We start from the raw sequence: 18,179 nt of genomic DNA on the forward strand, positions 1-18,179 counted from the left end.
CAGGCTCAGAGCAGTTCATGACCTTTTACAACAGTTTAAAATTATCCATAAAAATACATAGCATTTACAAGGTTGATTAAACCATCAGCCTTCAACCACAGCAGTACAATTTACCCACAGCATTGCATAAAATTTGTAGCTAGTTATGTTTAATGCAGAAGAAAATATTTTTGCCTTTATTTTATGTTGATGTCTTGCTTTTTTAACAATCTTTTATAGTACCTAAGATGGTTAGTTGTTCTTAGACAGCAATATAACCCCTAAAGCAAAAATATCTTAATTCATGACCAACCTTTATATTATGCATGAGGTAAGAATTTATTGTGAACTCCCAAAATTGAAATTTTATTATAACAGAATTGCCACCTTAATATGGCTATTTCAATGGGGTAGTCATATTGAGCTACTGCAGAAAAAAGGGAGAGTTCTATGACACCTTTTGTTTTGATATCACTATGCATCTGAAGGTAATTTTTAGGGCAAATACCCAGGTCCTAGAGACTTACCTTAACATGATAATGAGCATCAAGTAATATGTTTGCAGGCTTGAGATCCAGATGTAGCAGGGGTGGGGACATACAATGAAGAAAGTTCATGCCCACAGCTGTCTCGTGGATGATTCGGAAGCGCAGTTTCCAAGGCAGCGGTTCAGAGGCCAGGAGCTTTTCCAGTGACCCCGTCTCCATATATTCCATGACCAAGCCCACTGGCTCCTTACAGATGCCATAGACTGGGAGAATGTAGCGAAACTTTGCCATTTCCATTTTCTTGGCTTCTTCCAACAGTTCCATACGTTCTCTAGATAAAAAATGCAAGAAAGGGGGGGTAATTTAGCTGACCTCTATTAATAGTGTTTCGGGCATTTGTTGGAGCAGACATTTTACATGTGATTTAACCAAAATGAATTGTATAAATTCCACATTTATTCACTCTCACTATATCACTATTAAGAGTTTAGAAACAGAAGACTAATCATTGACTGAAGGGCAATATTGACTGCCCCCTCTCTCCCAGCACTAGAAAGGGAGAAGGTGATCTCTCATTACAGTAAGAAACCTTCTCTTCTACAAATTGTCTGGTGCATACAGAAGATCTAGGTGGGGGTTAGTGGCAATGGCAAGTCATGGTTGTTTAGTAAACCAAGCCGCATTTATCATCATGAGATGGGTAAATTCTACCTGGCATAATGGGGGGGGGGCATAGGAGTCCTTCAGTGGCACTGTTGGCAACAGCCCCAGATTTAGTACAACCAGACAGTTACCGTAAACCCTGTAGTGGTACTCAGTTACAATCAGCTTGGTACTTTAATCATATGGCAGTCAGTTCATTTGAGGGTGGCAATAGGAGATTTATTCTCTACCATTAACAGGACCTAATCTGTTCACATATGACGCTTTTCTTATAAAATGCATGCCATTTTGTAATCCACATTATCAAGTCAAAACCATTCAACAAAAAAAATTACATGGACTTCACATAAAGCACAATAAGAAAACCTCTGCAGTATTATCTTACAGTCTAAGTTCATATAAATAATTTATGTAGAACTAAAAACAAGCATTGCTATTTTGTCTTATAAATAAGCAGTCAACCCTCAAGACTGCACAAAGACACAAGAAGGTTCGACATACTGAGTATCATAAAACTCTTGTTAAGTGCTGCCTCTTTTAACAAATGTGAAATATGTTACATGGTGTTGAATTTTATTTGTGCTATGGTGAAAAAATTAGGAAGTGGACATAAAGTAAACCATTTCCTGGATTCATTTTAAAAAGAACTGATTACGTATCCTCATGACTGGAAAGACAGGAACAAGAACCAGGTCCCTGTGCACCCTCCTAGATTGCCTGACTACAAGAAGTTATGCCCTCATAAACCTCTTCTGGTGCCTGCTTAATGGTCCCACTGCTCACAGCCTTACTAATATGAAATACACTTAAGCTAGTGAGAGTAGCTTGTACATACCTAGCAAGACAAGAGATTACGCTACAGGATTCAACTCTCTTGGAGTCCATAACAAACTGACATTCATGTGCAACTTGCATGCACAGAATTCCCAGAAAAGTCACAATGGTGCTGGTTTTCCAGGATTATTTGCTAGTGTTGAATACAAGTAACAGCATATAGACTAGAATTTAATACACAAAAATACTCTATTTACTTTAAGCAAGCTACGGGATGTAGAAGAGATTCTTTTGAAACGTAGTGTTGGAGGAGTGTTAACCGATACCGTGAATGGCCAAAAAAACAAATCAGTGGGTTATAGATCAAATCAAGCCTGAACTGACCCTAGAAGCTAAAATGACTAAACTGAGGCTATCGTATTTTGGTCACATTATGAGAAGACAAGAATCACTGGAGAAGACAATCATGATAGGAAAAGTTGAGGGCAGCAGGAAAAGAGGAAGACCCAACAAGAGATGGATTGACTCAATAAAGGAAGCCACAACCCTCAGTTTGCAAGATGTGAGCAAGGCTGTCAAAGATAGGATGTTTTGGAGGACATTGATTCATAGGGTTGCCATGAGTCGGAAGCGACTTGACGGCACTTAACACACACAAGGGATTTAGTGTGGCAGTGAGTAGACCAGATGAACAAGCAGCTTGTGTGGGGGTCTAGCTGAAGGCCTCAAATAATTTTTTAAAAAAATATCCACTCAGCACACACTAATGAAGTCATGAGATGTTGTTCAAGAGAATCAAAGAGTATTAAGCCAGCTGAACAGGTATAGTAGTCAGGAAAGATCCAGCATCTGTACCAACTTTGTACTCAAATAACAAGAGAACAGGTGTTAAGTAGGTACAGCTCAAATGAATAGTTTATTATTATTGTCCTAGGAAAGTCTCAGAATTTGGTGAGAAGTATCAAATAAAAATTTATTGTTCAAATTACAAGTACTACCTGCAGTGCTCCACTAACAGAAGGGAACTTCCCACCAGCCAAAATCCCCCTCCCATCGTCAGACGTAGCTTACTACTGGTAGGTAAGGTTTAAGTAACGTTTGAATCAAACCTGCAGTCATTAACTGACAAGTTCACATTTAGAAGCAAGAGTCATGTAACATTTATGACAATCAGGGCTAATGAATCACAGCAAGGAAATTAAACAGCCAAGTCTCCAGAAGACCTGGAGTCAATTTCTGAAGAAGTTCTTCTTAAACAACAGTTTGGGTGCGGTAAGAGATGAGGGACATGGCTATATGGTACAGCATCTGCTTTGCATGCTGAAGGTCTCAGGTTCAGTACCTGGTATCTCCATTGACAAGGACCAGGTAATGAGACAGTCTGCAGAGACCTGAGACCCTGGAGTCTCCACAGAGAGCACCAACCTAGGGAGACTAACAGCACATTCCTGAGCCTCCAGGGCAAAAGACCTTAGGAGGCCAGGAAGGCACCACGGACACCAGGGCCACTTACGCTGGTGTTAGTGGCCCTAGCGCCGGTGTGGAGGACCAGATGCCGGTCTTCAGCTGCTGGCACAGCTACGCCACCCTGGGACACCGGCGTTGGGGCCACTAACACCAGCGTAAGTGGCCCGGGTGCTGGCGCAGGAGGCCCGACAGGCTTTCTGGCATCCCAGGAGGCATTCCCGGGGGCGTTCCAGAGGGCAGAGCTACCATTAGGCAGCTCCCTATGCCCTTTCAGCCCAGACGCCGGCAGCCAGGATGGCACTGCTGTGCCTGCTTTTTAGCAGGCGCACCCTCGCTGTTTTCAATGGGGATTTTAGCCCCAGTGAAAACAAAACAAAAAAGCCTTTAAAAGGCTTTTTTTGGTCCTGGCGATGTGCGGGGAACGGGTTAGGTGGTGGCGCAGCCGCACCTCTTCCCCACTGTCCCCTCACGCCAGCAGCTCAGGAATGTGCTTTAAAGGTCTGACATCAGTACAAAGCAGCTCCATGGATGTGTGTTCAGATAAGGAGGGCTTTTTTAGCATCCACAAATGTTGTTACTCTGCCCTAGAGCAAGTACTCTTTGATACGGGTAATTACATTTGAAGAAAAATAACAAGGTGCTTTACTGAGGGAAAGGAGTGCCAAGGTGTGAACAGAACCACCAACTCTTGCCCCTAAGCATTCATAATTCATCAAACTCCAGCTAACTTGGGATGCCCAAAAGGAGGATGTGTCTGAACAATGAGGTAGAATTAGTGAGGACAGTCAACCATTATCTTAACATGTAAAAAGAAGCCAAGCCAAAGGTCCATTTATAAACACACACATATATATATATATATATATATGTGTGTGTGTGTGTGTGTGTGTGTGTGTGTGCGTGTGTGTGTGAGTGTGTGTGTGTATCCTGTTCTATGAAAAGACTTGAAGTGATACTACACCACATCCATATCCCATTATGGAATAGCCTTCATGTTAATGCTGGGTAAGCAATAGAGTTGAAATTCTGAGTCCAAAACCTAATGCTTTGCACACTGGCCAAATCAACAAACATCACAGAGAACTAGAATGACTATCCTCAATTGGGCAGATACTACCTCTGTGGGTGTGTGTATGGGTGAGGGTGGGTGGTGTGCCATAAAGTTGCTTCTGACTTACGGTGACCCTATGAATTAATGACCTCCAAAACATTCTATCATTAACAGCCTTGCTCAGGTCTTATAAACTGGAGGATGTGGCTTTCTTTATTGAGTCTATCAGTCTCATGTTGAGTCTTCATCTTTTCCTTCTGCCTTCAACTTTTCCTAGCATTGTTGTCTTTTCCTGTGAGGCTTTTCTCATAATGTGACCAACGTATGATAGCCTCAATGCATTCATTTTAGGTTCTAGTGAAAGCTGAGGCTTGCTTTGATCTAGAAACCACTATCTTGAATGTTTCTAAATTGATTGCTACACTAAAAAGTGCCACATTGTAAGAAGAACTGCATGTGCATCATTAAACTAAGTTACTGGAGTTCCAAGCAGAAAGGTATCAAGAGCTTTTATTGGCAATGTCCTGTTCCATCATGTCCATTTACACACAGTTTGTTAGACAGATTATGTTAGATTTATTTTCTTATCTTTCAGTCTGTCAACAGAACACAGGTGTTTAGATCATCACCGTTAGCCTTCTTCTGTCTCTATTCCAGTTTCCCAGAACAATGTCAGTAACTGGCATAGACTCCTTCAAAAGAGAATTCTGAATGACCAGCATGGGAGAAGCAGTCTTGAAGAGCAGACAGAGGAAATTCTGGGAGTGTTTCTGAAGCCTAGCAAAACTCCACAATCCCACTGGGGGGGGGGGTGAGCTTCCATCTTGTTTTAGACCTCTACTGTCACATAAATAGCTTTATAGCCCTGACCTGGATGGCCCAGGCTAGCCTGATCTCGTCAGATCTCAGAAGCTAAGCAGGGTCAGCCCTGGTTAGTATTTGGATGGGAGACCACCAAGGAATACCAGGGTTGCTGTGCAGAGGAAGGCACTGGCAAACCACCTCTGTTAGTCTCTTGCTATGAAAACCCCAAAATGGGTCCCCATAAGTCTGCAACTTGACAGCATTTTACACACACACACAGTCAGTCCCATACACTACCAATTCATTTTAGGGACAGATCCCCCCCCCCCCAACTCAACAGATGCAAGGACACGATGCCTTCTGGACAAAACCATTCAGAAGAGATCTGTGGTAGCTCCAGAAAGATCTGTTCAATAACCCAAAGTAATACCACAACCTGCTTCTACATCCCTTTGTCTCCCTAAATGTGTGTCTATCTGCTTTTATTGTAATGCCCAAAGGATTGTACTCTGCAGATTACAATTATAAAAACTGGCTAGGCAAGCAGTACTACTTTAAAAGTGTATGTTTCTAGCATCTACATCCTGACAGAAGCCAGTTAAATGCTTCATTAGTGTTTCAAAAAGGAAGATAAAGATCCAGCAAAAGTCAGTAAAATAATTTGCTACAACAGGAGGAGATCAGTGCATTCCCAGTTGGAAGGCTCAACAGTATTTTTCCAGAATGCAGCCTTCCCTTTCCACAGTACAGGGCACAAAAGTATGTATTACTATTTCACTTTTTTGCAGTAAGCAGTTTTGAAGTCTCAGACAACAGATGTAGTACAGAAAACACTGTTAGGGCTGCCACCATTTGTTTTTCTATGCCCTTCACAGTGACAAACTATGCAAAAGCCTTCCATCCCATATATTGTCATGCCAAGACAATCCTTACCTGTTAAATTTCTGCCACCCGTGGCGCGCTTAAAGAGAGAGGAGCCATGCCAGGCAAAAACTGAACTATCACTGTCAATAGCAGTTACATTATTAAACCTTGGTCAATAGAAGCTGTATAGTGATTTTTGTACAAGTGGTGCAGGAAGTAATTAGGAGCCACAAAGACATGTATGGACAAGAAGAGGTATGCACAGTGCAGTAACTGCACATTCTTTAACTCCTTCCAGCGAATTAACAGACTGTTCTTGAGAACTACGTGGTTATTTTGCCCATGATTTCAATCATTGTCGGCCACATTTAAGACATTAAAATAACCCAAACTATCCAGACTGGCTTGTTCTTCAATAAAATGCTTGTCTTTCAATAAAATGTATTGTAATTGTTACCAATACCAGAACTATCTTATCCAATAAGCTTTCAAAGACAAGCTGATCTGCACAACCTTTCTAATACGGTAATGTAAGTGAACTTTTTACAATACTCTATTAACATGGTGACTTTCTGAACACCACAAGATGTGACAAGGCTGCAAGCTGCCATTCCCCAGTTCAGTTCCCATTAAGGTTTTATAGTGTATGTGTGCGTGTTAAGTGCTGACAAGTCTTTTCCAACTTTTAGCGACCCTATGAATCAATGTCCTCCAAAACATCTTATCCTTAACATCCTTGCTCAGATCTTGCAAACTGAGGGCAGTGGCTTCCTTTATTGAGACAATCCATCTCTTGTTGGGTCTTCCTCTTTTCCTGCTGCCTTCAACTTTGCCTAGCATGATTGTCTTTTCCAGTGACTCTTGTCTTCTCATAATGTGACCAAAGTACAATTATAGTATAGCTATTAGAGTATAGCTATTTGCGATCTAATTTTAAGACAACCTACACAGAAGAATGCTTCTGTGTGAGAACTTTACAAAAAAAATGGTGAAGTTGGCCTTAAGTGTCATGTAATTATTACCTTTCAAAGCAGGTTCTCTGAGCTATGCAGCACTTGACTTCAAGGGGGAGGAGACACGGTAGCTGCTTGGCTTTCCCACACTATCAGAAATCCTGGTGGAAACTGTATGGGCGGAAGAGGCAAAATCCAGAAAAAGAAGTGGGAAGAGCAACCAGGAGTTCCTTCTTGGTGGGCTGAGAATTCTGGTAGAACAAGGAATGATGGATACATCTCATGGGGACAAAAATCTCACAGGAACAAAAGCCTCTGAAGAAAGATCATTATTCTAGAAGGAATTTCAATAGTTCCTTCATTTCTTATTTCAAGTAGAGAAATATTTTCAGATTTTTAAAAGAAATGCATACACATTTTGAACAGAGAGCGTACAAGGTACTTCCCTGTGTTAGGACCAAAGAAAATAGTAAACAGTCCTTTAGGATGTCTTCCAAATTTATGATTAAAGATTTTGATGATTATTCTTTTTCTAGTCTCATCCATTTTCAGAAGACCAACTTCAATGATCTCTCTGTGGCAGTAAGATTTGTCATATCCTTTGAACCTCTTTAGGGTCTCTGTGGATAATAACAGAGCTTCAAGTTCTTCTGGTGTGATGCAAGTCTGATTTCTTCCTGGTTTTGCAACTGACATGACAACTGGTGGACTAAACGCTAGTTTGGACAACAGCTGTGCTCCTCCCTCCACAGATGTAGAAAAGGCAGCACTTAAGCACAGCCCTTTTTCTACTTCCTTGCACTGGTTGCCACACACAAGGCTGTATTTGATTTGCTATAGCTATAATGTTTGTGGCCTCTTGTGTGAAACTGATCTGAGGATTGGAGGCAGGAGGAGGGTATGTAAATGTAACTGGCTTCAACCAATCAATGCTTTCTACAGCTGGCCTCTGTGGCTAGCTTACAGAGCTAGTTTCTTCATTTCTTGACATTGGAGATAGAAATATGTTTTAATTAGATGCAACAAGGTGGCTTCTGAATAGGCCCTGCCACTGTAGAAATATTAAATCTGTTTTTACCCTACATGTATTAAAATGTTACATCTGTTTGCTGTTAAATGGAAGCCATTCTGTCATTTCAACACATAGATCACAGCTGCAACTCTGGGAATATATCAATACTTTGCTCACATATTACTTAGCCAGAACAAGCTCAGTGGTATCATCAGATACAAGAATTCTGGCTCTCAATAAAGACAGATCAAATTGTCTGAAAGATTAGGTTTCCAGAAGTTGAATGGATTTTGTTATCAATACCACCTTGGAAGCAAAGTATTTTTGGCTGCACACCCAGTCTTTTTTATCCCTAGCTTCATCTAGCACAAAGAGCTTAGATTTCATGTATATATAGAAATGCAATGGAGTGATACTCATATTGCAGCCACAGCATTCTTTCACTGAAGCCCCAGGTTCTCACTGGGACCCACAGAGTTATCATTCCAGGTATCCAATGATTGCCACCCCTCCCTAGTGGCTATTTGAAAAGCTATGTTAAATGAATGGGCCTTGCAGGAGTTGCTCAAGCTGCTCCAAAGTAGCATATGTTATTTTATTGACCTCAAAAGTTTCTAAACAACCTTCCTTGAACATTCAAGGTGATTTACGATGATTATCAGAATATTTCCATTCACAGATCAGTTTGACAGTATTAGCGTTACTGTGATCTTCTCATAACACACTATGGGTAAGAGTCTTAAATATCTTAATGAAAACATCTACAAATTGATATGTGTTGCCTATGTAACTGTGAGGATACACAGCCATAGTAATGTCTAGTAATATCTCTAAACCAGGATTAAGCATTTGGTTTTATATCTAGGTTTTCAAACACAAAACAAGTTTGTTGTACTTGCCCTTGACTATGGCTCAATGGGGAGAAGACCATATTTAGCACATTCTAAGGCAGGGTACCCCAACATGGTCCGCGTGAGCACCACGGCACCCACCAAGCTTTTCAGAAAGTAGGTGGCACTCTTTAAAGGCAGTGCTTCTTCTGAGCTCCTTTTGCAAAGAGAAGGAGGTAGATACTGTGTTTGGCTCTGAATCCCATAGCAGCCATTTTGGAACGGCACTCACCACCCCCTCCCAAAACTCCAAAGGTGCCCATAGCCTCAAACAGGATGGGGATCCTTATTCTAAGGTGCCTTGTGCAACAACTCTACGAAACTAATCTCCCCGCACCCCAACAAAAATGCAGGTATTGGCTTTTTGAATAAAGTACCACTGAAACAAAGACTCAAGTTTCCATTCTGTTTCAGCCAGAACACTGGGGTATATTGAGAAGCATTTGTATCTCCCTAGGTTGCACCATGCCTCTCTAAGGAGGGCTCTCTCAGAGCTACTAAATAATGTCTCTATTGAGAAAAATGTTAATACCAAGAAGTTTTCCTTAGAAAATTTACTTTAATGAATTCTTTGGATCAGTTTTCATGGTGGAAAATGTGTAGCATATACCCAACCCCAGAGCCACTGTTTTTAGGAAGGGCGTCTGAAGAACTGAGTCATATTCAAGTGACTAGAAATGAAGTTCTAAAACAACTAGGCAAATTGAAAATAAGTCTGGATGGCATACACCAAAGGTCCTTAAGGAATTCAAATGTGAAATTGCTGATCTAGTAATAAGTATGTCTAACTGGTCACTAAAAATCAGCCTCTATACCAGAGGACAGAAAAGTAGCAAATGTTACAGCAATTTTTAGAAAAAGGTCCAGGGGGATCTTGAAAATTACAGGTCAGTTAGCCTAATATCCGTCCCAAGTAAATTTGTAGAAGCTGTTATTAAAGATAGAGAAAAAACATGGCAAAGTTCAATATAGGCAAATATAAACAAAAAAAACCCTTAACTTTAAATATACACTGCTGAGGTCTGAACTGATGGGGAGGGAATGATGTAGTGTTAGGGTTTTCGTGGATAGCTTGATGAAAAGGTTGGTTCAGTGCACAGCAGCAGTAAAAAAAGACAAACTCCATGATGGAGATTATTAGGTAAGGATTTGAAAATAAAATGGTTAATATTGTAATGCTCCTGTATAAATCTATGATGCGGCCTTATTTGGAGTACTGTGTGCAGTCCTGGTCACTGTATCTCAAACAGGATATTGCAAAGCTGGAAAAAATACAGATGAAGGCAACCAAGCTGATTAAGGGGCTGGAGTACCTTTTCTATGAGAACTTTTTCTCCCTCCCCCTTAATACTAGCACTTGGGGAGCTGATTGGAAATCAATACAGGACAGACAAAAGGAAATAATTTTTACTGAGTAAAAAATTTGTGGAATTCACTGAAGTGGAAGTAGCCATGCACAGACAGCTTTGAAAGCAGGTTAGACATTTATGGATAGTTCCAGCTATAGATACTAGACATGGTGGCTAAAGTGAACCTCCACATTCAGAGGCAGCAAACCTCTGAATACCAGTGTCAGGAGGCACCACCTTGGCCTCTATGGTCTGTTGTTGGCCCTTCAAAGTAACTGGTTGGCCACTGTGTGAAACATACTAATGGACTACATGGACTACTGATCTGATCCACTGGGGTTCAAGGTTTTGATGTATTGTACAAAAGGTATCATTGGCAGAAGACACAAAGTTGACCATATTGGCAAAGTTACTAGTGTGGTTTTGAAAACAATAATCTAGAATCAAATACTGCATAAATGGTTTCAACGGCTCAATGCATTTTGAAGGCTTATGCTTTCAGTGCTTAGTAGCTGACATTGGTTTGTATAACTGTTACCAAAGAACTGCCATTTACACCAACAGAAGTGTTCTGTCACTACCAAATGGTAACAGCAAACCACATTCTAGACCCTGCAGGTAACTTCTATAGCACAGTGGCAAGGAGAAAATCCTTATGCGACCAGCAGATGTTACCACTCCCTTCACCACTGCTGCTGCTATTGTACCACCCAATCTGGCATGCAAATGGATCTGGCAAGTATGATCAAGCTGTACACTGAAGCTGATGGCAGCAGGGAGAAAACAATAGTGGTGCACCGAGACACCCAAAGGTACTATGCAGAATGATAAGGGGTTGATCTCTTTCTTCAGGAAGCAACAATGTTGTGCAGCATGAGTGGCCCACAGAAAACATTGCTCACATGATAAAAAGCTACTGGCTTGGATTCTTCCCAGCAGTGTGGACAGGCAGAATTCTTTGCTTGGATGCCTGATGAATTTATTTTAAGGGACATTTTCTTATGCCAGAATAATTGCAAATGGGGAAAATAAAATTAAAGTATTTCTGCTTTGTGAATGCTGATAAACTGTAACTCAATGGTGTTTAACAGAGATACATTACAAGTTCAAAAAGTATATACTCAAAGCCTGTAGGCTATCTAACTGCAGTATTGCCTAGCAGCTTGGTCCACAAACATCTAAAGTCAAGTTACTTTTCCACGGTTTCCCTTGCTGACTCAACATAATTATAATTCTTTAATACACATACAACCTAAGTGAATTAAGAGCAACAATCAAACAATTGCTTTAAGGTTTCACACTTGAACTACTGCTTACACCAGAAGCCATTTTAATCACAGAGTACTGTGGGGGTTGTGAACAGCTTTGTAGAGTATTATACTTGAATATGTGTGTGTGTGTAAAGTGCTGTCAAGTCGCAGCTGACTTATGGTGACCCCTTTAGGGGTTTTCATGGCAAGAGACTAACAGAGGTGGTTTGCCAGGGCCTTCCTCTGGACAGCAACCCTGGACTTCCTTGGTGGTCTCCCATCCAAATACTAACCAGGGCTGACCCTGCTTAGCTTCTGAGATCTGACGAGATCCGGGTAGCCTGGGCCATCCAGGTCTGGGCATACTTGAATATACAGTACCATAAATATCCAGAGTGTCTTGACAGTATTCACAAGCGCGTGTACACACACAAAGGCCCTTCTGCAAAACAATTTATAAAGTTTGACAGTAGGGACAGAATTGAAGGAGGAAGAGATGGGTTGTCGGCAATCAAATGCAGCATACATTTTACTCTGTTTAAGTTGGGAAAGAAGCCTTAAAGGGATTCATAGAAACGACAATCTTTAAGAAAAATGTGAAGAGAAGATGCCAGGAGCAAGAGAGAATTGATAGAAACTAGTCGAGGACTTGGAGAGCTCAGGGTGACAGAACTGGAAGCAATGATATATTGGGAAAGTTACACCAGCTCCCCCCTCAAAAAACGTTCTGGACACCCCACTTCGCCTCCCTCAGTCTACTATGGTTATTTCCAGGTAATGGAAGGGAGGAACACTCAGTTCACTCTCCCCCACAAAACACAGTCAGGATGTCAACACAGTGGAACTCGTGTGGGAGACTGTGGGAGAGAGTTGTCCATTTGTTGACGGGGGGAAAAAAATCTTCCACTGCCCTTTGCAAAGATAAATGAAGACCTCAACACCAGGAATGGAATCTTTGCATGCACTTCCCACCCACAGAAATCAAGTCACATTAAATGAAATCCTCAAATGTGAATGTGATAATTCTTAAGTACCAAACAAATGGTATGCAAGATGTTACGGATTGGAATACCAGCCATACAATTCAATCCAGTTATACTACCACAGCTATCACTTGATAAAGCATTTGATAATTGATACAAACACAGATAAGCCATACGGTATCTATTCTCGCCTCCCAATCATAATTACAATGGGCTTAAAAGAAAAAATCCTGCTTACATTCCATTCATTTAATGTACTTTAAATATATATGTATATATTAAAAAAAACACCCAAAGCACTTCCCGCTTCAGTGCTGCCTGTTTTGACCTCTGGAGTTGCAACGGGTACAGTTTGTTAGGACAAGCCGACACATGCCTAGCTAAGGCAGGGCTCAGTATGCTGGGAACTGCTCCCAGCCAAGAGGGCACAAGATGGCGTGTCAAAGTGAGCTAGTATGATATCTCTGCTGGCAGCCTGAAGTGGTTAAACCCCGTCCACCATCATTGCAGGCCTTCCTGGGGCATTGCAGGTGATGCACACAGGCTGCTGGAAATGCCCTCAACTTTTTTTCTGTATTGGACATTAGCTTTAATCCAACAGGTTTAATAGTTACATTTAATCATCATTTATATACATACACAGTTATGAATGAAACAGTTGATAATACTGTGCCATATAGCTGGGGCCAGCCATATTATAGCCATCCTTCAAAATGTGGACTGCATCTCTAAATACATTTTTTAAAACTTGCTTTCATTATTTTCATTTAGCTTGCTGCTCTAGCCAATTTGTGTTTTTTTTAAGGAGTCCGGAAGCCTCTAATCCTTCACTTACATGATTTTTTAATGCCATGGTTTATTCATTACTCAATCACATATTGTTCTTTCCATATCTGAGATTACCTTCCTTCCTGCAGCAAGGCATTTTCAGAAACAAAATAGCTATTGTATCTCTCTAGGCTGTACCAGCAAACAAGTACAAACACTGCCATATGGGTCATGATTCAAGACTTATTTGCCCAAGCTTGCTTTAAATGGTGGAATGAATTTTACTCCTTTATACTTCAGTGTCAGTCTGGAAGCCAAGATCTTTGTCTAAATCACAGTAAAAGGAGCACATGACAACACAATCCTTCTATACAGACTGGCTTCATGACTCTTGTTATTGTTCTGCCAGCAATCCTCCTATCTGGTGCAGTGTCTAGGGTGTCCAAATCTAATAGAGGAACAGTCAGTGTCTGAAATCTTGGGTAGTTTCCATCGCCTTGTATGATCTACGCACTATGCTGTTACAGTGTTACTCTAGTTTTGTAGTTCAGTCGTGTTTCACAGTTGACTACTTTTAACTGTTTTTAATCCACATCTAGGCTCAGAGAGCAGTCTATAGGGTGAAAACGCATGGGACGTTTTGCCTTGGATCTGCTGTTCTCTAAATGCACATTTCCCCCAGCCAAATTCTCAAAACTAAGCCCCCATGCAGAGTTTTGAGAATTCAGATTGGGGGAATGTGCATCTAGAGAGCAGCAAATCCAAGGCAAAACCTCCCATGCGTTTTTGCCCTTTAAATGAAGTAAAATAAGTATAAATAAATACAACTAGAACTGGAACGATCTAAGTTTAAACCCCTGCACTCCCATGAAGTTTTGCCAGTTATGCTCTCAGTGTACCACCTCACAGGATGGTTGTGAGGATTAAATGGAGGAAAGAACTACATAAGCCACTCTGAGCTCCTTGAAGAAAGGATAAACTAAAAAATACAAAATGAAATAATCACTCCTATCTGAAGAAAAAAAACCAATCCTATGACATTAAGAGCCAAAGCATTTAACTCTTTGAGATAATTATAGGCCCAGAAGTTTGCATGCCATGATACAGGAGCATTAAAAATAGATTCAGGAAGGGCAATGAAGTGTTGATGAACTCTATGTGTATGTATGTAAGTGGACTGTGTGAGAGCAGGTTCCATCCACTTAGAAGAAAAAAGGGTTTCACCTTCTTATGTGCACACATAGATAAGAAAGGCAAATCTGAAGAAAATAATTCCTGACATATATATATATTTACACACACACACGTATATATACATGTGTATATAAATTATCTGTTCTGTACCACATCTTCTTTTAACTTGTGGCACACCATAGTTTGGATAACATAGCTTGAGTTGTAGGAACTGGTGAGTGGGTAAGTCCAACACTGGACAGGACTAGATCACCTTCAAGGTTTCTTCCAGGACTGCAGTTCTGATACACTACCTGCAATAGCAATTCTTGTAATCACAATGACAGTTTCAGAGGGTAGCCTCTGAACAGCAAGATATATTTATGCATAGAAAAAAATAAAAAAATATACCACCAGTGGCACTAGGCAGTAAAATTTGGGCCTTAGATTGTATTTTTTATTATTTTTATATTTCTTTATTAGATTCAAAACTTGCTTGAGTACTTGCTAGTACTGAATATTTTGCAATATATAATGACATCTTAGCTATCAAATTACAGAACTTTACAGTTAGATCGGTGATGTGCAAATTAGTAGGATTTAGCTCTGTTATTTCTTGATTTAATTTCTTAATTCTTCATATGTGTGTGTGTGTGTTATGGTATCCTGAAGCGGCTAGCAATTGCTGAAAAAGCACGGTACAATTAAAACCCTAGGGCCAACTGATCAGAAAAAAACTTACTTCAGCCTTTCCCTTGCTTGCACAAAGCACCCAAACTCCAAAACATATCTATCACTTTATGACAGTTCTATCAGCAACTATACCTTACAAGAGGGATAACTCCTACAGGCTGTTAAAACGTTGCTTAGCTTCTATGCACGAGAAATACATGTGAAAATTTTGATCAGTTTAGCATTTCTTGACAGCTATAAAGTTGTTCCAGAAGTGGTTAGAATTTCAATTTAAAAAAAGTTAAGCTCTTAAATTCGTTGCTAAGAGCCACCATCGATTGTCCAGCGGAGTTCACAAACTCACATTCAATGCAAAAAACTTTTAAAAGTTTGGCTAACTTCAATAAGTTCGTGCATATTATCTCTCCAAGCGGCAAAGATGCGTGCGTGTACAAGCCCCCGCCAGTTTCCATCTGGCAGAACAGCCCATGGAAAACGTGTGGACAGGTAATGGGAGAAGGGGAGCTGCGACAGACGGCTAGGGCGGAAACGCCCGGCCGCTGGAGCCGCCTTTCTTCCCTGTTCCAGCCAGGATCCAGCCAGGATCGAACGCGCGGCCGCGCGTTCGATCCTGGCTGGATCCTGGCTGGAACAGGGAAGAAAGGCGGCTCCAGCGGCCGGGCGTTTCCGCGGTGGAAAGGTGGTTCCCAACATTTTTTTGACCAGGGACCACTAGGACTTTCTTGTTCGGTGCAGGGACCCCAAGGTTCAACATAAAAATTCAGAGCATTTGAAAATACACTTTAATCATAACTGTTAGTTCAACATTAAGCTTAGAATAATATTTGAATATCTATTTTTCTACTAGAGAGCTTTTAATTGAAAATATTAATTTATTCTGGGTTGATAACTTTGTTTCGCGGACCTTCATTTAGTTCTCGCGGGGTCCACGGACCCCCGGTCGGGAACCAGAGGGACGCCTGACCTTGGTCCGAGAGCCACGACGCCTTTCAAACAGAGGTGCAAACGGCCCCGTCCGCACGAGCGCCCGGCCTGAAACCCACCCAAAGCCCGCAAACCCGCGGTGGGCGCGCACCCGAGGGGGGGTTCCCCAAAAGGAAAGCCTTCCTGGCCGAGGCGCCCCCCGCCCCCCCTGCAAGGCCGCTCCGTCGCCGCAAGCCTCTCGGGCCGCTCCCTCGTCTCCCGCCCCCGCTGCCTTGGCAGGACCCCCCCGTCCTCGCCCCGTCGGGGCGCGCCCGGACAAGCCCCTCGGGGCGGGCGCGGGCCGCTCTCGGCGAGGGCCTTGCCAAGGGCCGGCGGGGGCAACGGGCCGGGCTCAGGCCAAGCCGCCTGCTGCCGGCCCCCCGCCCCGTCCAGCGGCCGGGGCAGGGGGGGGGGGAGCGCCGGCGGGCGAGGCCGGTTCCCAAGCATTGCCCTCTCGCTGCACGAGTCCCGACGACGGCCTGCAAAGCGCCGCGGCCCACCCGGCCCCGCTTCCCGCAGGGGCGCAGCGAGCAGCCGCGACCCCCGTGGGGCCGGCGCGCCCCGGACGCCCCCGCCACCCAACGCCTGGGGCTCCGAAGGGGCGCTTGGAGAACCCGCGGCTGCAGCAGCCCCGCCGTCCCCCGGCCGCGGCAGGCAAGGAAGGCAGGCAAGCCCCTGCCCACGGCGGCCCGCCCGGCACCGACGGCCAGTTGCTAAGCCCGCCGGGGCCCCTGGCCGAGCGAGGCCGACAACAGCCGCTCTCCCCGGGCAGCCCTCGAGCCAGAAGGCCCCAGAGGCGAGGTCCCGGGGGGCGCGCGGCCCCAGGCGCCCGAGGGCGGAGCGGCCGCCGCCAGCCCAGCCGTCCGCGCCTGGCCCGGGCTGGGCCCGGGCTCCGCGGGGCGGGGGCTGCTGGGGGCTGCGGAGCCCGTGGGGCGCCCCTGCGGAGCCCGGGGGCTCTCCCCCCTCTCCTCCCTCCTCTCCTCCCCCCCCCTGCCGTGGTCGCGCCGTCCGGGCCACTTACTTCTCGTCCACATGCAGGCTGGGCGAGCACTTGATGGCGAGCCACGTCTTCCAGTGGACGTGGCGCACCTTGTACACCTGCCCGAAGCCGCCGGAGCCGATCTTCTCCCAGCTGGCCAGCTCGCCCGAGTCGAAGGCCTTCAGCAGCCCCAGGGCCCACGGGGAGCCCCCCGCCTGCTCCATGCGGCCGCCGGGCCGGGGCCTCCGCGCGCGCTCCGCGCTCCTCTCCCTCCGCACCGCGGCCCCGCCTGCGCCCAGGTGCCTCCAGGTGTGCGCGCTCGCTCGCCCGCTCGCCCGCTGCCCCGCTGACATCACTTCCTGGCCTCGCCTGCCCGTGTAACCCGAGCCTCCCGAGCCGAGAGGGGAGGGCGAAGCAGCGTGTCGCAACTCCGCCGCAGCCTTTGCTCCAGGGAGGTGCCCGAGGGGCGGGCGGGACCCCTCTCTTGCCCCGATCAAGCGTCTCCCGCTCTTAGGGGCTTTAAACATGACAAGGCGCCTCGCTCCAGGGGGTTGGCCGGGTTGGCCTGCTGCAGCCAAGGGCCACGCGGCCCCTTAACACCTTTATGGGGGTGGCAGGAGCAGCAGCTTTTGGCAGTCCGAGCTCACCTGATCAAAAGCAGGAGTGGGGAAACCCTTCAGCAGGTGGAATCAAATGCCATTGACACCGCCTAATCGATTCTGACGAGGAAATATATTCCGTTACCGACATAAGGGCTACTTGCTTTCTTCCCCCTTCCGTTCCCTGTTTTGCAAGGGGCTGTTTCCTCTAGGATGGACTGAAATGAATACTCATTGGGGGAAAGGGGGGTATGCCTGAAGGCCTATTGGATATACTAGGAGTCAAGAATGCCAGTTCACTTGCATGGGCTCCATTGACAAATATTACAGGACAGAAAAGTTGGAACGAACACGTTGAATGAATTTTGAGAAACCTGCCCTGGGTGTGGAATGACAAGTTCCCAGAGTGGACTGATGGTCCCTGGCCCAAGATAAAATGTTCTGGGAGAGAAATGACGGTCCCAGGGAATGGCAATT

The 18,179-nt window shown here is 44.2% G+C and overlaps 1 protein-coding gene across 1 annotated transcript in view; it reads right to left on the reverse strand.

Annotated features, from left to right (window-relative positions):
• RIPK4 (receptor interacting serine/threonine kinase 4) overlaps positions 1-17,327 on the reverse strand; it is a 30,039-nt gene extending 12,712 nt beyond the window's left edge. Inside the window, exons 1-2 of the mRNA XM_056858365.1 lie at positions 17,146-17,327; positions 507-798 (exon numbers count right to left, since the gene is read on the reverse strand). Coding sequence (XP_056714343.1) covers positions 507-798; positions 17,146-17,327 — 474 coding nt within the window. The remainder of the gene's footprint in view (positions 1-506; positions 799-17,145) is intronic.
• Positions 17,328-18,179: the final 852 nt, after the last annotated feature.

The sequence above is a fragment of the Euleptes europaea genome, chromosome 12, assembly GCF_029931775.1.
Source record: "Euleptes europaea isolate rEulEur1 chromosome 12, rEulEur1.hap1, whole genome shotgun sequence".
NCBI classification, from domain to species: domain Eukaryota; kingdom Metazoa; phylum Chordata; class Lepidosauria; order Squamata; family Sphaerodactylidae; genus Euleptes; species Euleptes europaea.